Source organism: Camelus ferus, chromosome 25 (assembly GCF_009834535.1).
Source record: "Camelus ferus isolate YT-003-E chromosome 25, BCGSAC_Cfer_1.0, whole genome shotgun sequence".
In the NCBI taxonomy this organism is placed as follows: Eukaryota; Metazoa; Chordata; class Mammalia; order Artiodactyla; family Camelidae; genus Camelus; species Camelus ferus.
This window is the reverse complement of record NC_045720.1, coordinates 33,189,971-33,212,542: the sequence shown is the minus strand read 5'-3', so window position 1 is coordinate 33,212,542 and position 22,572 is coordinate 33,189,971. Positions and strand designations below refer to the sequence as shown.

The following is a 22,572-nucleotide window of genomic DNA, read 5'->3' as shown; positions in this document are numbered from 1 at the left end:
TTTCCTCTTTCATTGGAATTCTAATTTATCTGATAGGTTCTCAATTGTTGGGGAAAAAAGGGGTGTGGCCTTGTCCAAAGCCTGGAGAGCAGACTAGGTTTCTTTTCTGGGTAGAGTGACTTTTTATGGCTCGGTGCATTTCTCTTGTATTGCTCTCTGTCCTTTGGGTACTCCTTTCAGAAGTCTCCCCATCTCAAGAAATTCTCCAACCCACAAATAGATCCTTCTGAACTCACAGGTTGGGGAACCCATAGACCCAGGTTCAAGTCTCAGTCCTTAAAAGCTGGGAACTTAGAGTGTGTGGTTGGACCCTCTTCTGCACCAGGGGTCTGCTAAGGATAACTTCATCCAGGTTATAGGATGACAGTGGCCCTTGGACTGGCAGCCTTGCAGAAGTAGGAATGGCCATGTTCAGCCATATTCAACCCACAAAGAATCCATCTTTAAAATACTGTCAGTTCATTCTCCCCAAAACCAAGCCCGACCCACATTGACCCCCAGGTGCCAGCTCAGTTTCTCTGGAGTCAGAAGCATCCGCTGTTACAACTTCCAGCCTCCTGATCTTTTTCTTCTTTTCTTTCTTTTTTGCCCACTCTTTCAGCTTTCCATATTACCTTTTGGCTGCCAACACCTTAGATTTGCCTGTTGGGAGCTTGGTAGTTGGGACTGAAAACCAAAGAGCTGGATGTCTCAGGCTTTGTGTTCCCTAAAGTTCTCTCCAGTTGTCTAAATCTTTTTCTCTGAGATTTCTTGCAGTGAAAGGTTATTAAGAGACTGTAATTTTCACCTAGTGTATGGCTATATTGTAGTCTAATACTAAGTTCAAAAATTTTCATAGTTTAGTATCTATATCTACATCTATGTTTCATAAAAGCTCACAACTCTTCTGCAGCATAGGTTGAGTTTTAGATAAAAATTTATCCGAGAAATATTTATGTGTACTTTTATGTACCAGGAATGATAATATAGCAGTGAACGAGACAGAAAATGTCTCTGGTCTCCTGGAGTGGGCATTCTAGGAGCAGACTGGCTCCATAACTCATTTAGTCTGTAAGTCAGAGAGAAAAATAGTGCTAGAAACCGGAAGGGAGTATGCATTTGCCATGTCCTGTAGCATACTCTAGACACGGAATTGAAAAAAAGGATTTCACAACAAAATATTTCAGATCAATTACTTCCATTCAGGAAATACAGGCTCATTATTTTCTTCAAACTAGAAATTACTTTATCCCTCTTTTCTTTGAAGTTCTCTTAAATCTCTTGTTATTCAGGGTCTCTATCCAATTTCTCACCAAATTGCCCTATTTGTAGCTTCCAAACGTTAACACCGTGTGCTGAAATAGAGCCTATAAAATGCCTTAGGGGCTTAAACTGTGTGTGAGGCAGAAATGGTATTTAAGCCCTTAATGAAATTATGAGCTTTGAAAGTGTTGCATTTTGGGTTTATGGGAATCTTTCTCCACGTCTTTTTTTTTTTAAGGGGGAGGGGTAGGGAGGGTGGGAAATACTCAACATACGTTAATTATATTTATTGTCTTCTCTTTTAAAATATAATTTTCATGAACTAGCGATTTACGAACATTTCACACTGCCCAAAAGCATCTGGAAACTTCGCGTGTGTTTTCCAACTCTCAAAGCAGTTTCTGGCTACTGGTCTAATTCTCTCAGGCAGAAAAGCTAAATATGTCTCTCGTTATCTCACCAATCTTTTTCCAGAAAAGTTAAACTGAAGGGAAGAGAAAATACAGAAGAAAAGAGCACGGAGGAGGAGAAAGGGAAAGGGGAGAAAGAGGAGGGGAAAAGGGAGCCAGAAAACGAAGGAGCACCGGAGCGGAGCACAGACTGCGGACCAGCAGACCCAGAGCAGCCACCGCGCGGAGCCGCCGGCGGCCACTGGTCCCCGCAGCTGCCAATCGGGGCGTAATCCTGTAGGAATTTCTACTGGGTTTAGCTGGGAGTCACACTGCCGCCTCCTCTCCCCGAGACGCGCGGAGGAGCCCGAAGGAGCAGGCTCAGGAGGGAGGGGGGAGGGAGCAGGAGGAGAAGAGGGGGAGGGGGAGGAGGAGGAGGAGGACCCTGGGAGGGAGGCGGCGGCGCTGGAGGAGGAGGGGCGCAGCCGCGGAGCCACTAGCCCCGCTCCGACGCGCTCCTCTCCAGATACTCCGGGAGCTCCAGCCGCGCGGATCGCGCGCCCCCACCGCTCTGCCCCCAAACTTCAGCTGCAGCTACATTCAAGCCATCTAATTTATTCCTCAGAAATCAGAAACTGAGCCGCGACACGGGGAACGAGTCCGCGGAGGAGTAAAACAACAGCAGAGCACGAACTGCTCCAGAGAGCTGCCTCCCCGGAGCAAGAACTCGGCGTCGGGAGTGTAAGAACCAACAAGTGAGAAGGCGCCGCGTACCGGGGCGCAGCGGTGGGCGGCGGGAGCAGACGCAGGTGGAGGAAGCGAGCGCGCCCGAGCGCCGAGCCCAAGCCCCCAAGCCCGAGCCGCGGTCGCTGCGGCTGCTCTGCTCCGGATCTTTTTGCGCGGGCTGCGCGGGGTGCTGGGCAAGAGGCTTCGTTTCTCCTTCACTGCTAGCGGCGGCTGGGAACAGCCGGTCCCCGGGGAATATGCGGCGCGCTTGGATCCTGCTCACCTTGGGCTTGGTGGCCTGCGTGTCGGCGGAGTCGGTGAGTGGGTCAGGCGGGGGACGCGCGCGCCGTTTACGGTGTCGAGGCCGAGCTGAGTCTGCAGAGCCCGGGGGAAATCGGGGAGCGCCACCTTGGGGATGCCCCCCACCCCCAGACGTGGCGCTCGGCTTCCGAGGACCTGCTGGGACAAATGAGCTCGCTCCTCCACCCCTCTCCCCTTACCTTCCCTCAGAAAAGAGCCGCTCGCCAGAGTTGCCCCGCGGTCTCCCGGGATGAGAGCGGGAGTATCTCAGTTTTGTCGAACCGCAGAGGCCCCTGAAGTCATTCCCAACTTCTTCACCCTCGGAGGGTCTTGCTGCGTGGCCGGGAAGGACCAATGGCAAACGGTGGCTGGGGAGAGGAAGTCCGGATAGGGCTGCGAGGGAACTGGTCCCCTCCGCGCCCTCCCCCAGACCCAGGCACGACCTGGAAACTTTGGGGTCCTTCCTCCGCACACCATCCCCCTGCGCCAGCTTTCCTACTCTATTGAATGCATAGTCTGGGGAGATGGGGTCCACCTTTAAGAAACCCGCGAGTGTTGGGAGAGGAAAGTTAGCAGAAGTTCTTTTGTTTGATGGTCCCGGTGGCTGGGGCGAGGGAGCAGGCACTACGTGGAAACGCTACCCGCGGAGGCTCAGTCCTTGGTCCCGCGGCGGTTGCGCGGTACGCGCCCCCAAAATGCCAGGGTGTGGGCCGCTGGGATCCAGGTCTTGCGGCGACCCGTCCTCCTGGGGCCGGGGGCGGCTTGCGAGCCCTTAGGGGCAGGAGGACATTTCAGCGTGGACTGCACTCGAGTGCAGCAGCAGTAGCAGGGTGAGGCGGGGTGCCTGTGACACTGTGCTCGGCCTCGGGTCGCCAGGCTGCTCGGAGACAGAGGCTTCCAGCCCGCCACGCTCGCCCTCGCGGGCCTTAGCGGGGGTGCATCGAGGCCCGGAGGAGTCTCTTCTCCGGCTCGGCCGGCTGCGGACACCCAGCCTCCCTCCGTGGCCTCGGCGGTGGGAACTTGGTTTCTCGTCCTTTGAGTCGCGCGTTTCGGGAGTTGGAGCTTGTTTCCCTATGACGCCCAATGAGCGCCCTCTAAAGGGAACTGCCTCCTGCGCTTCCACTTGTCCGTGGCGGCCCCTACCCGGGGCGCCCGGAGCTGGAAGCCCCAGCACCCCAATTCCATCTGCAGCCTCAGTGCGGTCTGGGGCCTCGGTCAGAGAGTGCAGCTGTTTCTGTTCCTTCTAGTGCCTCTTACATCCTCCCTATGCCACCTAATATAATTTGTCCATTTCTAATAAACTGAACTATCTCTTCGAAGACAAATAATGTCATCTTTGGAAGTGGCTTTGTGAGTTTTTTCCCTTTCGCCTTTGGTGTGCTATTTCTCTCTTCTCCCCCCCGCCCCCCTTTTTTGAGTTGATGCGATTTGGGATTGGGAAACCTCTTCGGCACTGAGCAGCAGATGGGCATTTTTCATCGGCATCGAAGCCCCTGTGTGGGCTAGCAGGTCCCCAAACGTTTACGCGAGATAGGAGAGCATGTAGGATTGCAGACTGAACAGAGTAGATGAAAATTTGGGTGCTCTGGCTGTAAAATAGAACTCTGAGCCTTATCGGCATTTCTCTTTGGCAAACGGTCATTCTGTCTGTTGGGACTGGTAATCTTCCAGCCAGTTATGAACTTTGGCTCTTTGGACATAAAAGGGAGAGATTCTCTGTTTGTTTCTGAAAAACATTATTGCTCATCTTGTTGCAAAACAGGGCAAAGGGAGAATTCTATCTAAAGATTTACAGGAGAAACCTGCCAAAAAATATGTACAGGGCTAAGGAGGTCCCTTTTTGCTGAGTCCCGTTCAGGGATTTGCTAGGAAGTGTTACTGTTTGCAGATTCTAGAGAAAAACTGTCTCCTTGGGTTTTTTTTCTTAAATCTGACAGTACTTAAGGAAGCTTTTTGGCTGAACTATACCTGTCGTCCCTACTGACATCTTTCTTCCCAGCTCTGTGTCTTTGGGGTTGTAATATCTCTTATTTCCAATCAGAATTGGAGTGAGCTGTTTCACTGTGGTAGATACGGTTTTCAGTAATTGGAATATCATTCAAAAGAGTGATTAGCTATTTTTAAAAAGTCAACTTGAGACTGTAGCAGAGTCTTTGTTAGGCACTGAGTCAGTTTTCCTCAATAGAAGCTGTTTCAAAGCCCGGGATGGCCAATAATAGTCCATTTAAATTACATTTCAGCCTCTGTTTCATATATAGCAGCATAAATGTTGGCAAAGTTGAAAGACTTACTTTTTCAACATTTAGCCATTATAGTCCATTATTTCCAGTACTCCACATTTTAATTTGAAAACTGCAACTGTTTCCTGGGAATTAGAAGTAGTGAGCATCTGAGCTTAAAGCCTCTCTTTTTTAAAAGGGAAAAAGGAAAAAGGAAAAATGTCCACAGTTAGTGAGTTCTTAAATTTTATACTAGGCTCAAGGGGGAAAAAGAGGTTCTCAGCAACTAAGGCTTAGAGCTGTCTGTAAAAAGGGACTGGTGGCCCTTCCTTTATGGACGCTGGAGACAGCAGGGAGAGCCTGGTCATGGCGATGCGTTCAGGCTTCCCACCAGCCCTGCGAAGGGAGAGACTGACCGAGTGTGGCAGTAGTGATATGCTGCTGTTTTTCTATCAATTTTTTACATGACTGTTTATCTTTAGAAGTAATACATTGCAGACTGCTATAAACACGTAATTTGAACTGGAAATATGTTTAAGGAAAGGAAGCTTTTTGAACTAGTGGAATTTTATACACTTGCCTAGATGCACGTAAATCAAAAGGAACTGTCAAATCATTTGGACCCACGCATTACCTCTCAGTGTATTATGAAAGGCAGGCATTGGAAAGTTTGCATTCGAGGGAAAGATAAAATGGGAACCATATAACCTCTTGCAGTTCTTCAAAATATATATGTATTTTGGCTGTTCTAGTAATGAAGTTAAATTACGTTTGCTAGGGCATCTTACAGAAACGAGGGCTCTTTCTCTGTTAGTTGCTGTTAGTTGGATATTAGAGTAGGTAGCTGTCATTTAAGAAGGAAAGATCTTATTAAGATTAAGCTTGCAGAAGATGGGTGTCCAGAAGGAATTTGAGTACACCGTCTGACTCCTACTTCTGGGATCTGGAACATATAGCTTTGAGGGTGCTTGTCGTTTGAAGGACTGTGTAATACAATTATACACATGGCACCTTGAATAATCATTAGTTTGGGAAGGATTTCAAAAGATTATCTAGTTTTTTTTTCCCCCTGGGCAGAACTAGTTCTCAAGTTTCCAGACCTGACTGCCAGGCTTCAGGGGGCCTGGAGTCTTCCAGGTTGGCAAAGCCCCAGGCTGACCCAGCCACACAGAGCCTGGCCAGCTCTGTCATTAAGGTTTATAGGGAGTCCGGTTAAGCCACTGTGCTGTAGGCATGTCAACTGGCGGTGATCTTAGATCATGTGAGGAATGTCATCTGAGTTTAGATTCTCATGAGATTGTCTCTCCTCCATTTGCCAAAAATCAAACTAAAAGATCTTGCCCATCATTTTCTTCCCAAGACAGAAGACCTGCTATTCATGCCACTGTTGATGGTACATTCCTGTATTTCAAAAATCACCTAATTCTTTCATGCACCAGAAGCCAAAGTAAAGTTGTAGAGAAAAAAGCAAGTCATGAAGAAGAGCTTTTGCTGAAAACAAGCCACTCTTTGTCAGTCACCTCTGCTGGTGCCATCATCCTAATTCTAGACTTTTGGATTTGAATCTTGAAGAAGGCCTTGGCCCATTTGTCTTTGTTGACTTCTTGGACCAGTTGGCCTCTAAGTGCACCCGCATGTTGTTCATTTCACGATCTTTATTTAGCATGGACAAAGTGCTCAGGATAAAGGCGTGAGCAAACCCGGCAGCCCCTCTGTCTTCTTGGAGCTCACATTCTGGCCATCCAGGCAGCATTCCCTTTCAGATTTTTCTATATTGGGGCCTTGCCAGCTTGTGGTCCATGTCGACAGCCTTGTTGTCTTTCCTGGCCCAGGTGCTCACCTGCTGTTTGATTTAGCCTGTACCACTTTGTGTTTCCTTGTTATCATAGTGTGGAGTCTAAATACCTTTGTCGGATTGATCTGATGCCCCATAATATTGCATAATATCCCCCACCCACGCCCCCCTGTCACTCTCCATCATGTCTCTCTGCCCTCGCCCACTGGTCTCACTGTTCTGAACGCTCCCCGGACATAGCCACCTCTTCAGTGTTTCTCCTTTTAAATATTCCCTTTAAATTCAGTGGATCTAGCCGTTGTTTCTCTCTTCCTGTGAATACTAAGGGTATCAGAATCACTGGAAGTATTTAAAAATACAGATTTCAGGGCCTCCTACACAATCAGAAGCCAGAAAGGGGCAGAGTGATCTGTGTTTTTATGAAGCATCTCAGATGATGCTAATGAATTAGCCACATTCGGGAACCACTGGTTTAATTACATACTTTATTACATGCTATTTTGTTTTAGTCCTGGGGCTCCTGACATTAAGAAGCTATGTGACCCTGGGGACCAGAGTAGAGACGAAGGGCGTGGGCCAGGGGAGTGGACAAGTCTGAGTTCAGATGCTGGTCCTCTGCCACTTACTCCATGTAAGGACTTAGACAAGATACTAAAACTTTGAGTAACTTGAAAAAACACTTAACGTGTGTATACAAATTGCACCCTTAGAATATGGTGCCTTTATAACATGACCGTTCGAGGATTAAATGAGGGAGCATAGGAATGGTACTTGAGGCAAAGAAAATACTAAGTGTTTTTTTTTTTTCCTTTTTCTTTCTTTGGCTTTGTTTTCTTGAATGTGAAGTGAGAGGGTCATATATGATGTTCCTAAGACCTCTTTGCCCTCTGACATTCTAGAGTTTGGCACTGCTGAGGACAGGGCCCTTGTTTCCACACCTTTGATCTCTGCGGTAAACACCTGTTGATGCCCCATATTCAAGGACAGGTGCATGTATTTAAGTGCAGGTGCTCATGGCCTGGGCAGTCGGGGTCAGTCTGTCCTGCTGAAGCTTGGCGTTGCTCTGGCCACTGAAGGCAGTGTGGTCTGGGGTCAAATGAATCCACCAGCCTGGGGGTGGACCTGGGGCTAGTTTGCAAGTTTTGACTCTCTAGACCTCAGTTTCTCCAACATTGTAGGGTTGGCATGAGGAATAAACAAGACACTGAAGTCCAGCACCTCACATCACTGTGCATTCCTGCTTCCTCCCATGTCCTTCGGCTGGGTTGAGATTCTAGCCCGTCGGAAGGAGAGCGTTCCCGCGGCACGGCATGCTTGAGGGCCCCTGGGCATCTAGAATGAGGGGCATGGGAGGTGAGGGATTGTTGGGGAGCTGTGGGCAGCGGTAGGAAGTATTTTTATTTTTTAAGGGTAGAAGTGCATGGGATTTCTCCTTTTAGCAATTTGAGCTGTGGGTCCCACTATTAAAAATCTCCATTGTGTTTGACATGTGTGTTTCTAGGGCAGCACTAGTTTTAGCAAGAAGGCTGGAGGGATGACTGCCTCCGAATGGAAAAGGACACTGTTGAAATAGACTGTGTGCATCTGTTTTTCTCAGATATCTCAAAGAATTGGTAGAACTGGGAGAAGGGGAGAAGCCTTAAGTTCATTGGAGGTTTCCCATTTGAATCAGCAGAGTGAGGCCAACTGGTATACCAATCAGTGGTGTGCGAGCCAGTTCATGGTTTTGGACCCCAAGCTATAGAAAAATGTTATTAAAGACATGTTTTCACATTTCTTTCCTCTGCTGTTGAATCTCTTTTGTGAAAAATGTCACAAAGATGCAGTAAATGTGCCCTTTACACAGCATTTTGATGTTTACTTTCTTAGAGTTACACAGGTATATTAAATACAAACAGTACTGATGTTTGAGGAGTATGTGCAATTACAAGACTTTGGTCTCATGGTAAGAATGACATATGGAACAAGATACTCATTTATTAAAGGGAAGTTATTTTTTTTTTCAGGTTCTTCCCCCTAAAGGAGTAAGAGTTAAGTATGTATTTTTATATGATTTATTGTTAAACATAAAGATAATAGGAATAAATATACCACATTGACGGCAAAAGTGAGGTTTTGCAGACATGTAATTAACAATCTTAATCCCCGTGGGACCTCAGATTCCCAAACTAAAATGATTAAGTGAACTGGAAGACCTGTCTTGAATATTTATTTATTTTTAATATGCTTCAGGGTATGATTGGAGCAATGTTAAGATTAACCTAATCAATAAGTGATTATTAAGTTCCTGCCAAATACTTAACTATTTTATTGCTGGAGCAAGGAATGTATTCGCATTACACAAGGGTAAGTCACTTCCACTAGCTGATGGTAATCAGTTAACATTGCTCTGAATATTCGTGATCTAATGTCTAGTGTTTTTCCATGTTTTTCTGGTACAAGCCAATTAGCATCAAGAGCAGTCGATGTGACAGAACTCACTTTCATTCTAGATAGAAGACAGCGTGACTTGTTGATGTAATATGGAGGGCTTTTCGAGGCATAAGTCACTGAGGTCTCAGGCTCCTCGTTGGGTTTCTGGCCTTGACCTCTGTTTCCAGAGAGGGGCCTTTAGCTGGTGCCTTCCCTTGGGTGCCTTTCTACAGCGCTGGAGCCCAGGGTCAGTGCTGTGGGGAACACGGCAGAATCTAAATGAGCAGGCAGTGTGGTGGAGTGGCTCAGAGCCTGGGCACTGGTGGTAGGACTTGTCTGGGTTAGAGTCCACTGACTGTGTAATCTTGGGCAAGTTTCTTAACCTCTCTGTGCTCAGTTTTCTCATCTGTTAAATGGAATATCCTAAACTGGATTCTTAGGATTATGTGAGACAGAAGAGGTAGGCGCTTTTAACACAGCAGCAAATCCACACTCTATGTCACATGTTACTGTTACTCTCATTCCTGGTTTCCTGTCTCCCTTAAAGGTGGGGGGGGGGGTTGGGACGGGGGCTTGGCACACTACTTGGGCTCATCTGATAAGCTCCAGCCCAGAGGGTGGCCCAGAACATACATGTTTGAGCCTGCTTTTTCATAGCGGGGTTCTTTCTTTGACTCAAAGTCATCCCTTCAAAGGGTTGGAATCAGCTTCTTCCAAACTCCTGTGAATGTTGGTATTTTGACCTCTTCCTGTGAGTCACAAATGTTCTTAATGACATCTGGAATGGTGAATCCTTTCCGGAAAGTTTTCAATTTACTTTGCCCAAATTCATCAGAGGAATCACTATCAATGGCAGGCAGAGCCTTACAGAATGTATTTCTTAAATAGTTAAGAATTGAAATTTGAAATGCCTCCTTGATCCAGGGCTGCAGAATGGATGTTGTGTTGGCAGGCGTGAACACAGCATTACTCTCACTGTGCATCTTCACCAGAGTTTTTTGGTAGCCAGGTTCATGGTTAATGAGCAGTAATATTTTGGAAGGAGTCTTTTTTTCTGAGCAGTTGGTGTCAACAGTGGACTTAGGATACTCAGTAAACCATGTTATAAACAGATGTGCTGTAATCCAGGCCTTATTGTTCCATTTTTAGAGCACAGTGTAGACTTGGCATAAGTGGTCATTTAAACTTCATCCAACCTCAAGTCACCAACTACATTAGCCCCTAACGAGAGAGGTAGCCTATCCTTTGAAGCCTTGAAGCCAGGCACGGACTTCTTTTGTCTAGCTACGCAAGTCCTAGATGACTTCTTCTTCCAAGGAAAGGCTGTTTCATCTACACTGATGTTCAGCACAGCCACCTTCATGAATGACCTGAGCCGGATCTTCTGGATGACTTGCTGCAGCTTCTCCATCAGCGCTTGCTGCTTCACCTTGTATTTTATGTCATGGAGACGGCTTCTTTCCTTAAACCTTATGAACCAGCCTCTGCCAGCTTCAGCCTTTTCTTCTACAGCTTCCTCACCTCCCTCAGCCGTCATAGGATTGAAGGGAGTCAGTGCCTTGCTCTGGATTAACTTTTGGCTTAAGCGAATATTGTCTGGTTTGATCTTCTATCCAGACCGCTAAACTTTCCCCGTATCAGTGATGAGGCTGTTTTGCTTTCCTATCATTCTAGTGTTCATCTGAGTAGCACTTTAATTTCCTTTAAGAACTTTTCCTTTGCATTCATTCACAACTTGGGCAATTGGCACAAGAGGCCTAGTTTTTGACCTACCTCAGCTTTTGACATGCCTTCCTCACTAAGCTTAATAAGCATTTCTAGCTTATGATTTCAAGTCAGAGAAGGGCAACAGTTCCTTTCACTTGAATACTCAGAGGCTGAGGGGGGGTTATTAATTGGCCTGATTCCAATCTTGTATCTCAGGGAGAAGGAAAGAGACAGGAAATGGCTGGTCAGCGGAGCAGTAAGAATACACACGACGCTTATTAAGTTCCTTGTCTTATATGGGTGATGTTCATCCCCAGAACACTTAGAATAGTAACGTCAAAGATCACAGATCACCAAAACACATATAATAATGATGAAAAAGTTTTAAATATTTTGCAAATTACCAAAGTAGAACACAGAGACAGGAAGTGAGCAAATGTTGGTGGTAAAATGGTGCTGATAGACTTGTGTGATGCAGGGTTGCCCCAAACCTTCAATTTGTAAAATATGCTGTATCTTTGAGGCATGATAAAATGAGGTCTGCCTGTACTCAGCCATTTCTCTAAATGTGGGTGATGTGAGAGAATACATCATTGATTATTTCTGGCCCAGGAAAGTTTTCTTCAGGAGTTTTATCTTTATAAATCTTTCCAAAGGAAATAATCATAGCTGGGTAAATGCATTTATAGAAGCCAACTTACAATAGTTTTTAAAAAAGTAGAAATAAGTGTACAATTGTAGAAGAAAGGTTAAATAAAATATTTTAATTATACATTAAATATGTTACAGCCATTAAAATGTATTTGAAGAGTGTTTATAACTTGGACACTGTTTATAATAGACAAAAAAGTCAGATTTAAAACAATGTATAATAAAACCTTGGTTATGTTAAATAAGTATATATATCTACACACACACATATATATTTATACTATGTATGTATGTATCCACAAACCTCTACATGTGATGAAATTTGCAGAGAACTAAACACACACACACACACACACACACACACACAAATACAAATGAGTACAGGTAAAAGTGAGGAACTCTGAATAAGACTGGTGGTTTGTATCAATGTCAGTATCCTTGTTGTGATATTTACTGTAGTTTTATAAAGTGTTACCATTGGGGAAAACTGGGTAAAAGTTTCCAAGACATGTCTCTGTATTATTTCTTAACAACTGCATGTGAATCTACAGTTAACTCAATAAAAAAGTCAATTAAAAAAATGGTGCCAACCTAGATCGTTTTGCAAACAGGTTCTGCTGCTCCTTCAAGGAACAGAAAATGTATCCTATGTCAAAACCAGACAAGGAAGAGCACAGGAAAACAAATCGATAGTCCAGTTTCACTTGTGATCACAGATGCCGAAATTTTGAGTAGAATATTGTCAAACTGAATATGGCAGCCTATTAAAAGAAATAATGGTAAGTCCAAGTAGGGTTTATCCAAGGAATGCTTCAACATCAGAAAAGCAATGCAGTCAGTAACAGTTTAAGGGAGATAACACTATGATCATCTCAACAGATGCAGAAAAGCATCTGATAAAAGTTTATCAAAATGTTAACATAAATGTCTGATACTGGTTAACTGAAGGCTTACTGTTCGGGTTAGTCCATCTGTGCTGAAGGCTCAATTTGTTTGACATGTTTAGGAACCAAAAGGCCACTGTTTACTGGGTTGTTAGGCAACTGTCTCTGCTGGCATGGATGACAGGTGTGTGACAGCACAGTCAAGTGTGGGCCATAACATACATAGATCCTAGTTTGTGTGAAGTCGTGCTTCTAGCATCATCAGGTTTCACTTGTGTGCTCTCCCAGATCAAGATAACACAGCAAAACGACATCCTATGGAATGGGAGAAAACTTTTGCAAACAGTGAAACAGACAAAGGCTTGATCTCCAGAATATATAAGCAGCTCATAAGACATAATAAGAAAAAAACAAACAACCCAATCTAGAAATGGGCAGAAGACCTAAACAAGCAATTCTCCAAGGAAGAAATACAAATGGCCAACAGGCACATGAAAAAATGCTCAATATCACTAATTATCAGAGAAATGCAAATCAAAACTACAATGAGGTATCACCTCACACCAGCCAGAATGGCCATCATTCAAAAGTCCACAAATGACAAATGCTGGAGAGGCTGTGGAGGAAAGGGAACCCTCTTACACTGCTGGTGGGAATGTAGTTTGGTGCAGCCACTGTGGAAAAAAGTATGGAGATTCCTCAAAAGACTAGGAATAGACTTACCGTATGACCCAGGAATCCCACTCCTGGGCATATATCCAGAAGGAACCCTACTTCAAAATGACTCCTGCACCCCAACGTTATTAGCAGCACTATTTACAATAGCCAAGACATGGAAACAGCCTAAATGTCCCATCAACAGATGACTGGATAAAGATATGGTCTATTTATACAGTGGAATACTATTCAGCCATAAAACAACAACATAACGCCATTTGCAGCAACATGGATGTCCCTGGAGAATGTCATTCTAAGTAAAGTAAGCCAGAAAGAAAAAGAAAAATGCCATATGAGATCACTCATATGTGGAATCTAAAAATAAATTAATTAATTTAAAAAGAACATAAATACAAAACAGAAACAGACTCATAGACATAGAATACACACTTGTGGTTGCCAGAGGGGCGGGGGTGGGAAGGGACAGACTGGGAGTTCAAAATTTGTAGATACTGACAGGCATATGCAGAATAGATAAACAAAATTATACTGTATAGCACAGGGAAATATATACAAGATCTTGTGGTAGCTCACAGCGAAAAAAAAATGTGACAGTGAATATATGTATGTTCATGTATAACTGAAAAATTGTGGTATACACTGGAATTTGACACATGGTAAAATGACTATAACTCAATAAAAATGTTTTTAAAAAAGTAAACATAAAAAAAAGATAACACAGCAGATGATTTCGAAGGTTTTGGAATCAGATATGTTGTGCTTCAGTTTCTGCTATTACCATCTAAAATCACATCACCTTGGGGAAGTTTCCTATCATCCCTGAGCTTGTTTCTTAAGTGTAAAATTGGGAATTACAATATTTTGCTTTTGGGTTAATTTTGAAGATTAGCCTCAATAATGACTGAAAACTTCAAACAAAAACCCTGACCCGTAGTAGGTGTTAAAACACATTTGATTCTCTTTCCTTCCAGCTTTAAGTTTTATGTTTCTGGAATATATTATATATGCATAAATATATATGTTTCTTGTTTCTCGCTTGCCTTCTGACCTTTGGCACCAATGGACATTTATTTTCACACGTTTATGACCAGGTGCTTTTTCACCAGGCAGAACATGATGCTGAATTATGTTTTTTCTTTCCTGCATCATCTGTTTGCTGGATTACATTCAGGTAAAGCTCAAAATAGACTTGCATACAGGTTGGAAATTTAGTTAAGGCTTGAAAATCTAACATCGTACTTGGGATTATGATTGTAAAATGCTTAAAGGAGGTCAACGTTGGAATCTTACGTTGTAAACGCTGATTTATCTGTTAGGTTTACTGATGAATTAAAGACTTCATTTGTATCTCACTTCTGAACTCGTTTAGATGAGAGTGGTATTTTGATTATGTTCGAGTTGATTAGATTTTGTAATTGTCCTGATCAGTTAGTGAATGAAATTTTATATTTGGTCAGTCAGTCAGTTAATAGTTAAGTTACTGCACATCAACTCTTTGCTTGTCTTGCAAGTTAATAAGAAATGACATGATACCTACCTTTCAAGCAACTGTTACCTGCCTTTTGATTATTTAGGGTAATTGCAGATGGGTTGGACCCACATTCCACATATGCATTGTATGGAGAATATGCATCGGTTTGCTTTTATCTGACTCTAGCTAGACATGTCTAGCAGTCAGAACTGCCTGTGAACTACAGCTGAGAAGGACAAGAAGACCCTCTTACAGAAGTCACTGCTTTCCCAGAAAAACAAAAAACCTTCCCTGGAGAGGCACAGTGTGTTAGAGAGAAACCAGAATCAGACCCTGGGTTTTCATACTTTAATCCTTTCCCTCACCAAGGAGCGACTTCTGAATATTAAAATGTACAAAAGACAAAAAGAGCGAGAAATTATTTTGAACCCAAGTAATCTATTGATATTTCTGTCGGGGGAGAAAGAAATCCTACATTTCATCCAGTTTCATTGGATATAAGCTTTGGACTCTTAAAGGTGAGAGCTGGACCTTGTGTTTTGTGTTCAGTTAAGATCAAAGAGTATTAGCTGAAGAATGAAAGAGATATAAAAGTACTGGGATGATTTTCATTGTGCTCTTTTGGATTCTGCTTTTTCAGTATGTAACAGTGGACTTTTGAGCTGGAGTTGACTCGTCCCAGATCACATAGTTAGTTAGAGGTAGAAGTTGGGCCCAGGCCATCTGATTTGTTACTGTTTTTTCCTTACCATAAAACATTTCCTTTCTGGCTCCTTCTCCCTCATTCCCTACATTAACAATTAGCACCACTTCTGGCACATGCTTGATGAATAAATGAAGTTCCAAATGGAATATATATTATATGTTACAATACTCTGCATCAGTGTGGTTTGTGTGTTTTGGGCAAAATGAATGATTTAAAGTGATGTTTCAATCATTTCTCAATTTTCAGCAAAAAACAAGTGTTCCTGCTAACTCTTTCATTGTCTGTGAATCTTTTGGCTAATTAGGAGAGGCAGGGCTGAAAGCACTGGGATTTGGAAGACCCAGAGAGATCAGGGGCTGAAGGCAAGTTGATTTGTAAATCTTAGGGAGATTGTGGAAACTTGTAGGAAGAAGAGGAGATAAGAATCAAAACCAGAAGCAAAATCCTCACAAATTAATACCACATTTTATGTGGGGAGCAAACTGCTGTTGTAGGTTGAGGGAGGAAGAGCATTCCTTGGATTTTTATACTAAAATTATATCAGTGCCTTCAGGGAAAAGAGTCTGTGGCATTTAGGGCCCAGGGAGAAGTGCTTTTTGCCAGTGTTGGATGTAGGTTTATCTTTTCTCCTAACATTTTTCTCTTGAGTCCTAATTTTATAAATCTTTGTGTAATAACGTGTATCTGACTTACAGTTTTTCAGAAAAGTCTGGGGGATGATATTTTTGAGAAACGGATTTGATTAAAAGACCATAACGTGAGAAATTACTACACTGATCACCTCCTCTGTACTTAGAACGATGTTGGGTTCTTCCCATTCCTGACCTATAATTGTCTCACAACCCCTCGGTGGTATCACTTGCCACGGCTGTCTTAGGTGACCGAGCAGAAGTCAGATCTTGAGTTTTTCTAGCTTTCTATAGCCCTGGCTTGATACTGTAATCTTTCAAGAGAGCAGTGAGTGTTTAAATGTATAATTCACCTTTTAATGCAGTCTGCTGGATGTGGCCCCCCCAGCAGTGACAGTCAGACCCTTCATTTGCCTTGGTTGACCTAACATTCGAGGTCACCCATGGCCTGATTTCTTTATCAACATTTAGCATCTTACCTTGAAGTCTTCTCTCCGCGGGCTTCGGTCTGGTGATGGGAGGACTGAGGAGTAGAGTGAACGGGAATCTCTGCTGGTATCTGGCTGTGTGGCTTTGTGCAGTTTGCTTAGTCTCTCTGTGCCTCAGTGTCTCCTCTGAGAACCTGAGTCACCATGGCCAGCTCATCGAGTTGCCCTGAGGATGAATGAGTTACAGCACGTCAAGCATTTAGGAGAATGCGGGGCGTGGGGCCGGAGCTAGTCTCAATATTGACGCTGATTGAAATGGATGGCTAATTAGATATGCTCATCAAAGAAGAAAGGATCCTCTTTTGAGGTTTTAAACCTGAGAGAGAAGAATGATGGTGCCCCTGACCAGATAGGAAAGACTGAAAGAGAGGCTGGAGTTTTTTCTTTTCTTATTTTTTTTGTGACTCGTGTTTCGGTGAAAAGAAGAGGCGTTTTCCTTTCCTAGCTCTTAGTTCTCATCTGGATAGGGACGAGGATGTTCTAGATCAGTGGTTCTCAGCCTTTCCCGCACATTAAATTCACCCAGGGAGCTTTTACAAGCTCTCTGTGCCTGGGCCCCACCCAGGACCAATTAAATCTGAATCCATGGGAGTGGAGCTCAGCCAACTGTGAAGGCTCCCCAGGTGATTCTCACGTCCAGAAGATTTGGGAACCACTGCTCGGGTGATGCTTCTTCTGGGTCTCCTCCAGCTTGCAAGTCTGGCAGGTTAGGTTTTGTCTTCTCAAACCATGCTCTCTACTGCACGTGTGACCAAATTGCAGGGAACGCAGTGGCTTCCCGGGTCGGGTCTGTTCCCCTCACGGTCTTAGCTGCGGAGAATCAGGAAATGCTCTCTCCCTGCAGCTTTTCCTTTTTCTACTCTTCTCGTCAGCATCTTTTGCTGCTGTTTCCTACTCTTCGGATACTTACGTTGGTGGATTAGGACACATTTGAGGGCTCTTCAGATGAGAGATTATACATGACTAAATTGAGTTTATCTGAGGATGTCGTAAAAAATTTGAAATATCTCCCTTTCCTTTTGAAAACTTTCCTTAGTGGAACAAAGGATGCTTGTCCTCTGGGCCTGGTTGCAGAAAAGCATGTTTGGTCAGCTTATTAGATTTGCCTGAGTTCATGCTTTGAATGGGGAGATGGTGTGTTTTACTGATTGGAAATGTATTCTCGGACTTGTCTGAATGTGCTGGTCGTGTATAAGCCGTGCACACGTGTCTTAATGATGGCCCTAATTGTAACTGCACTTCAGTTCAGTTGCTTGGGCCTGGTTCAAGTCGCATTAATTTCACGGAACTCTACTGTTTCCGGTTGAAGTCGGGAAGAGCGAGTGCTTTAGGCTAGTCCTGTGAATAAGACATCTGAGTTGTCTTTAGTTCTTGCTCAAGTGAAAAAGCAGCAGCCCATTATCTAATCTATTCATGGTTTACTTTGTTCAGATATCTAATTTGGGAGCATGTTTGCCCTCAGTCAACTCTGAGACACAATTTTCCATCCCCTGAATAAAAGGGGATATCTTTAATTGACTCAGGAAAAAAACCTTTTTTCAGAATTCTAGAGTTCTCAAAGCTTTTAAAAATGGCTCTGCAGGATAGCATTAAAATGCTGACCCTTTAGAAACTGCCACTCAAAGTGTATCTGTCCTACAATAGAGTTGGAGAAAGTATCATTCTGAGTGAGCTGTTAAAGTGAGCTGTTGGTAGGATTCATAGGCTTTTAACTCCAGGGCGCCTGTAATAGCCAGAAGGAAATTCAACATTCAACATTATTCTTTTGGTGACAGTAGGGTTAAATGTGTCTTTACAAAGTATTAAGCATGCACTGAGACTCATCTTAGAAATTAAGGAAGTGGAAATGTGAATTTTGCTCCCCTCCCCCAGTGTATTTATGATAGATGTTCCAGAGCATTGATAGAATAAAACTGGCAAATAAAGCTGTTTGTTCTCAGTGGAAATTGAGGTCTGTGCAGGAGTCATTATGTCTAGTATTTGGTCAGTGCTTCTCAGAGCGTGGACAGATGAGCAGCATCTGTGTCACCTAGGAACTTGTTAGAGATGTGAGTCTGGGGGCTGGGTGTAGCTCCGTGGTGGATGGGTGCTAAGCATGCAGGAGGTCGGGTTCAATCCCCAGTACCTCCATTAAAAAAAAAGAAAAAAAAGAAATGCAGGTTTTGGACGTAACTCCAGACCAACAAACTGATCAGAAATCTGGGGGTGGGACCCGGCAATCAGAGTGTTTGGAAGCCTGCCAGGTGGATCCTGTGGTATGCTGGTGTTTGAGAACTACTGAGAAGTGGTCCTCACCCCTGAGGGTCCATGTACCATGGAAGGAGGGCCCCTGGCTGTGGGGCGCAGGTATCAGTGCTTTTTTTAAGCTGCCTTGGTGATTCTGCCGTGCTGCCGCCGGGCTTGCAGACCGCTGCCTGAGGGCGTTCCTGCTCCAGATGTGTGCCCTGGATCACCTGGGAGGGAGCTCATAGAAATGCAGAATCCCAAACCCCACCTGAGACTGCTGACTTCTGATTTGCATTTTAACAAGACTGCTGGTTACTCAGAAGTTGGCAAAACCCTATAGAAACAGTGAGTTTTCTTTTTTAGAAGTCAGTCCCTAGAATGCCCTTAATTTACAGTTTTGTGAGGCAGCAGTGTAGCTGTTCTGGCTTGTGCCTGGTGTTGACTCAGGGAAGCAGGCATTGATTGGGAACAAAAGGATGGCTCAGTAGCTTCTGCTTTGATCCTAGGATCAGCAGATGTAACCATAGCCCATGAGCCCTCATCATTTGATAGCCGTTAAGACAGTTCCAGGTGCAAGTAGCAGAAGTCCCCCCAACTCAGACTGGCACAAGCAATGAAAAGGAACTTTTGGGCCAAGATAATGGAGAAATCCAGGAGTAGTTCTGTCATCAGGCTGGGCTATCTCAACAGGCATAAGTATCGGCCTCAGGTTTTACATCTCTCAGTGCAACTTTCCTTTCTTAGATTTACTCCCAGGACTTACACTAATTAAGGTAACAGATCAGCTGTTGCTAAAAGGAGATTCCTCAAATATAGTGGCTTAAAATAGATGTTTTATTTCCCTTTGACATAATAGTCCAAAGACAGAACTAGTGGGATGGCTCTACCGTGCTCACATGCAGCTCTTATCTGTGGCTCAAAGGGGGCTGCTCCATCTTTACTGTCCCCCAGCCAGGGGAAGAGTCAAGGGGAGAACAAGTCCGTTCCTGTTAATGCCCCGGCCAGGAAATGCACACTTCGCTTCCACTTAACATCCCCTTGGGCAGAATGGAGTCATATGATTGCACAGGATGCAGTGCAGGCTGGGAAGTGTACTTTCTACATATGCCTAGTAAAAATCTGGGGAGGTCGTATTACTAAAGAAGGGAAGATTCTAGATAATGGTGACAACCGGGAGAGACCTCCCCTTGTGGCGGCAAGATGTGGTCTGGCAACTCCAGGCTCACAAACAGCCTGTCTTCTCAGCAGTTATGGTAGAAAGAGCTGCTTTTTCCAAATTATTCTAGTAAGAATCTGAGAATAGCTGGTCATTGACTCTTGATTGGCTTGACCTGAGTGCCTCTGGTCAGTCCCTTCACCTGTGCTCCGGCTCTTAATGCAGTAACTTCTCTCTCTTTCAAGCCTGATCTTCACCTTGCCTGATTTTGCTAGGGTAAGTTGTTACACTTACACTCTTGAGGGTGTATCTTGGAAGTGGGTGCATATCTTAGAAGTAGATTTGTATTTTGGAAGTGGGTGCGTATATTAGAAGGGAGGTCATATATTGGAAGGAGAGGTCACATGTTGGAAGAGGAGGGGGTCATATCTTGGAAATGGATTCAGGCATTGCCCTTTATCCAGGTGAAAACTTCTGTGTACACCTATTTAGTGACAAATTAATTAGCAGGCTTAGTAGAGAGTGAGCACTCTTTTAACCGGCTTTTGTTCCTAAACAAGACTGGGAAGTGGAGAACTTGAGGATGCTAAAGCCAGGGATGGGGGAGTAATTACTGTCAACTTAGTTGAATATGAAGTATTTGAATATTACTGGCATATTAGATAAAAGGCATTTAAGAACAGACTTACTTGATGAGTTTATAAACATAGGCGACTGTAGCAGTGTACCTTTTGATGTCTTATTTTAATGGTTGGTAAATGTACATAAAGGAAAAGGTGTATTTGTTTATCTGTGGCCGATCAGTAAATGCTTTGTTTTTAAACACTCTAAATGAAATGGTTTGCATCTTTAACTGCTGAAGATTGTATAGAGGCCGTTAGTACATCAAACAGTGATGAGTGTTATAAACTGCGCTTGTGTTTACCTCATTCTCAAGGTTTTGTTTCCTTACACATACATGTTTTTATACCTTACTCACTGCACAGAAGCTTTCAGGTAATTTCCAAAACCGCATACTTTTCCACAAACTTTAGAAGAAATGATATAAATGGTTGAATTATATGCAGCCGGAGCATTCTAAAAGCATGCTATGTGATGCGTAAAGAACACCTTTTAACAGAGTTAAATGATAGGAAAAAATGCATCATATTCAAAATAACATGCTATTTACAAGCCTCTCAACTGAATACTTACTGTCTTTTTTAATAAAAATGTGGATTGCAGGCACAGCTGATGTAAATGAATTAAAATTTCATTTGCCCAGAACTTTGTGTATTACGTTAATAAGATTTACCCAAAACACTGTTGTCGGTTTAATAAATATTAAGAGCGTTTGTGAGACGCCTCCTTGTGCTTGCTGTTCCTCTCCTTGGGCATTAACTACATGAGCCTTTGTTGTTTTGTGCCTTGAGGTGTAAATAGAGACAGGAAACCCAGAAGATTCAGTCAAATTCCATACCATAAACTGTTTGCAGATGTGTTTAGTATACACTCAGGAGAGCCTTTTAGTCTATTTAATATAAAACTACTTTCTTTTAGCATCTCCATGTGCAAGAGGTTGTATTTACTTTGCTGGAAATTTTAAAAAACAATAATAAAAACATTTTCCGAAAGTACCATCATCTAACAAGCATCAGGAAGATACGATGTAATGACTTTCATCTGACCCTTTGCCTCCTTGGATCTTTTGGGCAATTAGGAATGAAAGAATTGGTAGCTTCCAAGGAGACAGATTCTGATTGAACAGAATGAAGCCCTTTCTTAAAAGGCAGGCAGAGATGGACTAGACCACTTCAGAAGTAGTGAGGGCCCCAGCCTGGAGGTAAGTAAGTGTGTGTTTGGATGGCCATTGGTTTGGGATCTTTAGAGGAGATTCCACCTTTATAGCTTCCATCTAACCTTAGATTCTACTGTGCTTATAATATTTTGAAGTTAAATGCTGAGCCAAGCAACTTGAAATATATTTTATTTCCTTTCCTGATAACTTGGTCTTAGACTGGGTACCATTTGTTGCCCATATTGAAAGATTATGGAGTTCTAGAACCAACTTTGTTAAACTTGATGGAAAGACCTCTATTTGCCAAATTTGGGGACAGTGTAACTTATTGAAATTTGACATTGCCTCAGACTTCAAGTGACTCTGACAGGTCCTTAAATCAGGTAGAATAGCCAGCTTGACTGTGATGTGAGCCAGAGAGGTGTGCACCCGGGAGACAAGGACAACTCAAATCACAGCAAGGGGCCTTGAAGGGGAAGGACTTGAGGGGAAAGGAAGAGGCTTCAAAGGAGGAGAGGCAGTCTCCCAGCCAGCATGGAGAGAATCAGGGAGAGGGGCCACTGTCTCCATCTGTCAAGTGTTTGGGAGCTCATCTTAGCCTCCCAAGCCTTCACTCCTCCATCCCTTGGTGACATGCACCAAGGACCTCTCAGACTGGATGAGATAGTCATGGGGTATCACCATCACTTTGACCTGTGGGTCATAGCACAAAGCTTTCGTTATGAGGCTTAAGCAACCACTATGAAAACATCACTGAAACTAATGAGGTTGGGAGCCATTTCTCTACCTCTTTACTATTGTCCAAATAACACTCCCTTTGTGTTTCCTTCTTTATTCTGCATGAAGCAAGAGAATGCTGGACAGGTAGCCAGAAGACTTGGGTTCTTACCAGCTGGCCTTCCTCTGCCGGTAACCAGCAGTGGCCACTGGCAAATCCTTCAACTTCTTTTGTCTCATTTTCTTCATTTGTAAAACCCATTGATCTCTGCTATGGTTCTATAATGGCTGTACTTTTTTTTTTTTTAAGGAAATAATTTTTTTTTCCTCCTTTCTATCTACTGCCTTGGAATAAAGTTTTAAAAATTTCAGTTTTAACACTGTGTTCTATTCTCTTCT

At 43.6% G+C, this 22,572-nt stretch overlaps 1 protein-coding gene and 1 long non-coding RNA gene across 2 annotated transcripts in view; one reads left to right on the top strand and one right to left on the bottom strand.

Annotated features, from left to right (window-relative positions):
• LOC116659895 overlaps positions 1-3,990 on the bottom strand; it is a 50,235-nt gene extending 46,245 nt beyond the window's left edge. The window contains exon 1 of the long non-coding RNA XR_004315269.1: positions 2,858-3,990. This is a non-coding gene — a long non-coding RNA (uncharacterized LOC116659895). The remainder of the gene's footprint in view (positions 1-2,857) is intronic.
• The window catches only part of SDC2 (syndecan 2), a 103,856-nt gene continuing 83,383 nt past the window's right edge, over positions 2,100-22,572 (top strand). Inside the window, exon 1 of the mRNA XM_006191965.3 lies at positions 2,100-2,674. Coding sequence (XP_006192027.1) covers positions 2,615-2,674 — 60 coding nt within the window. The 5' untranslated portion in view covers positions 2,100-2,614. The remainder of the gene's footprint in view (positions 2,675-22,572) is intronic.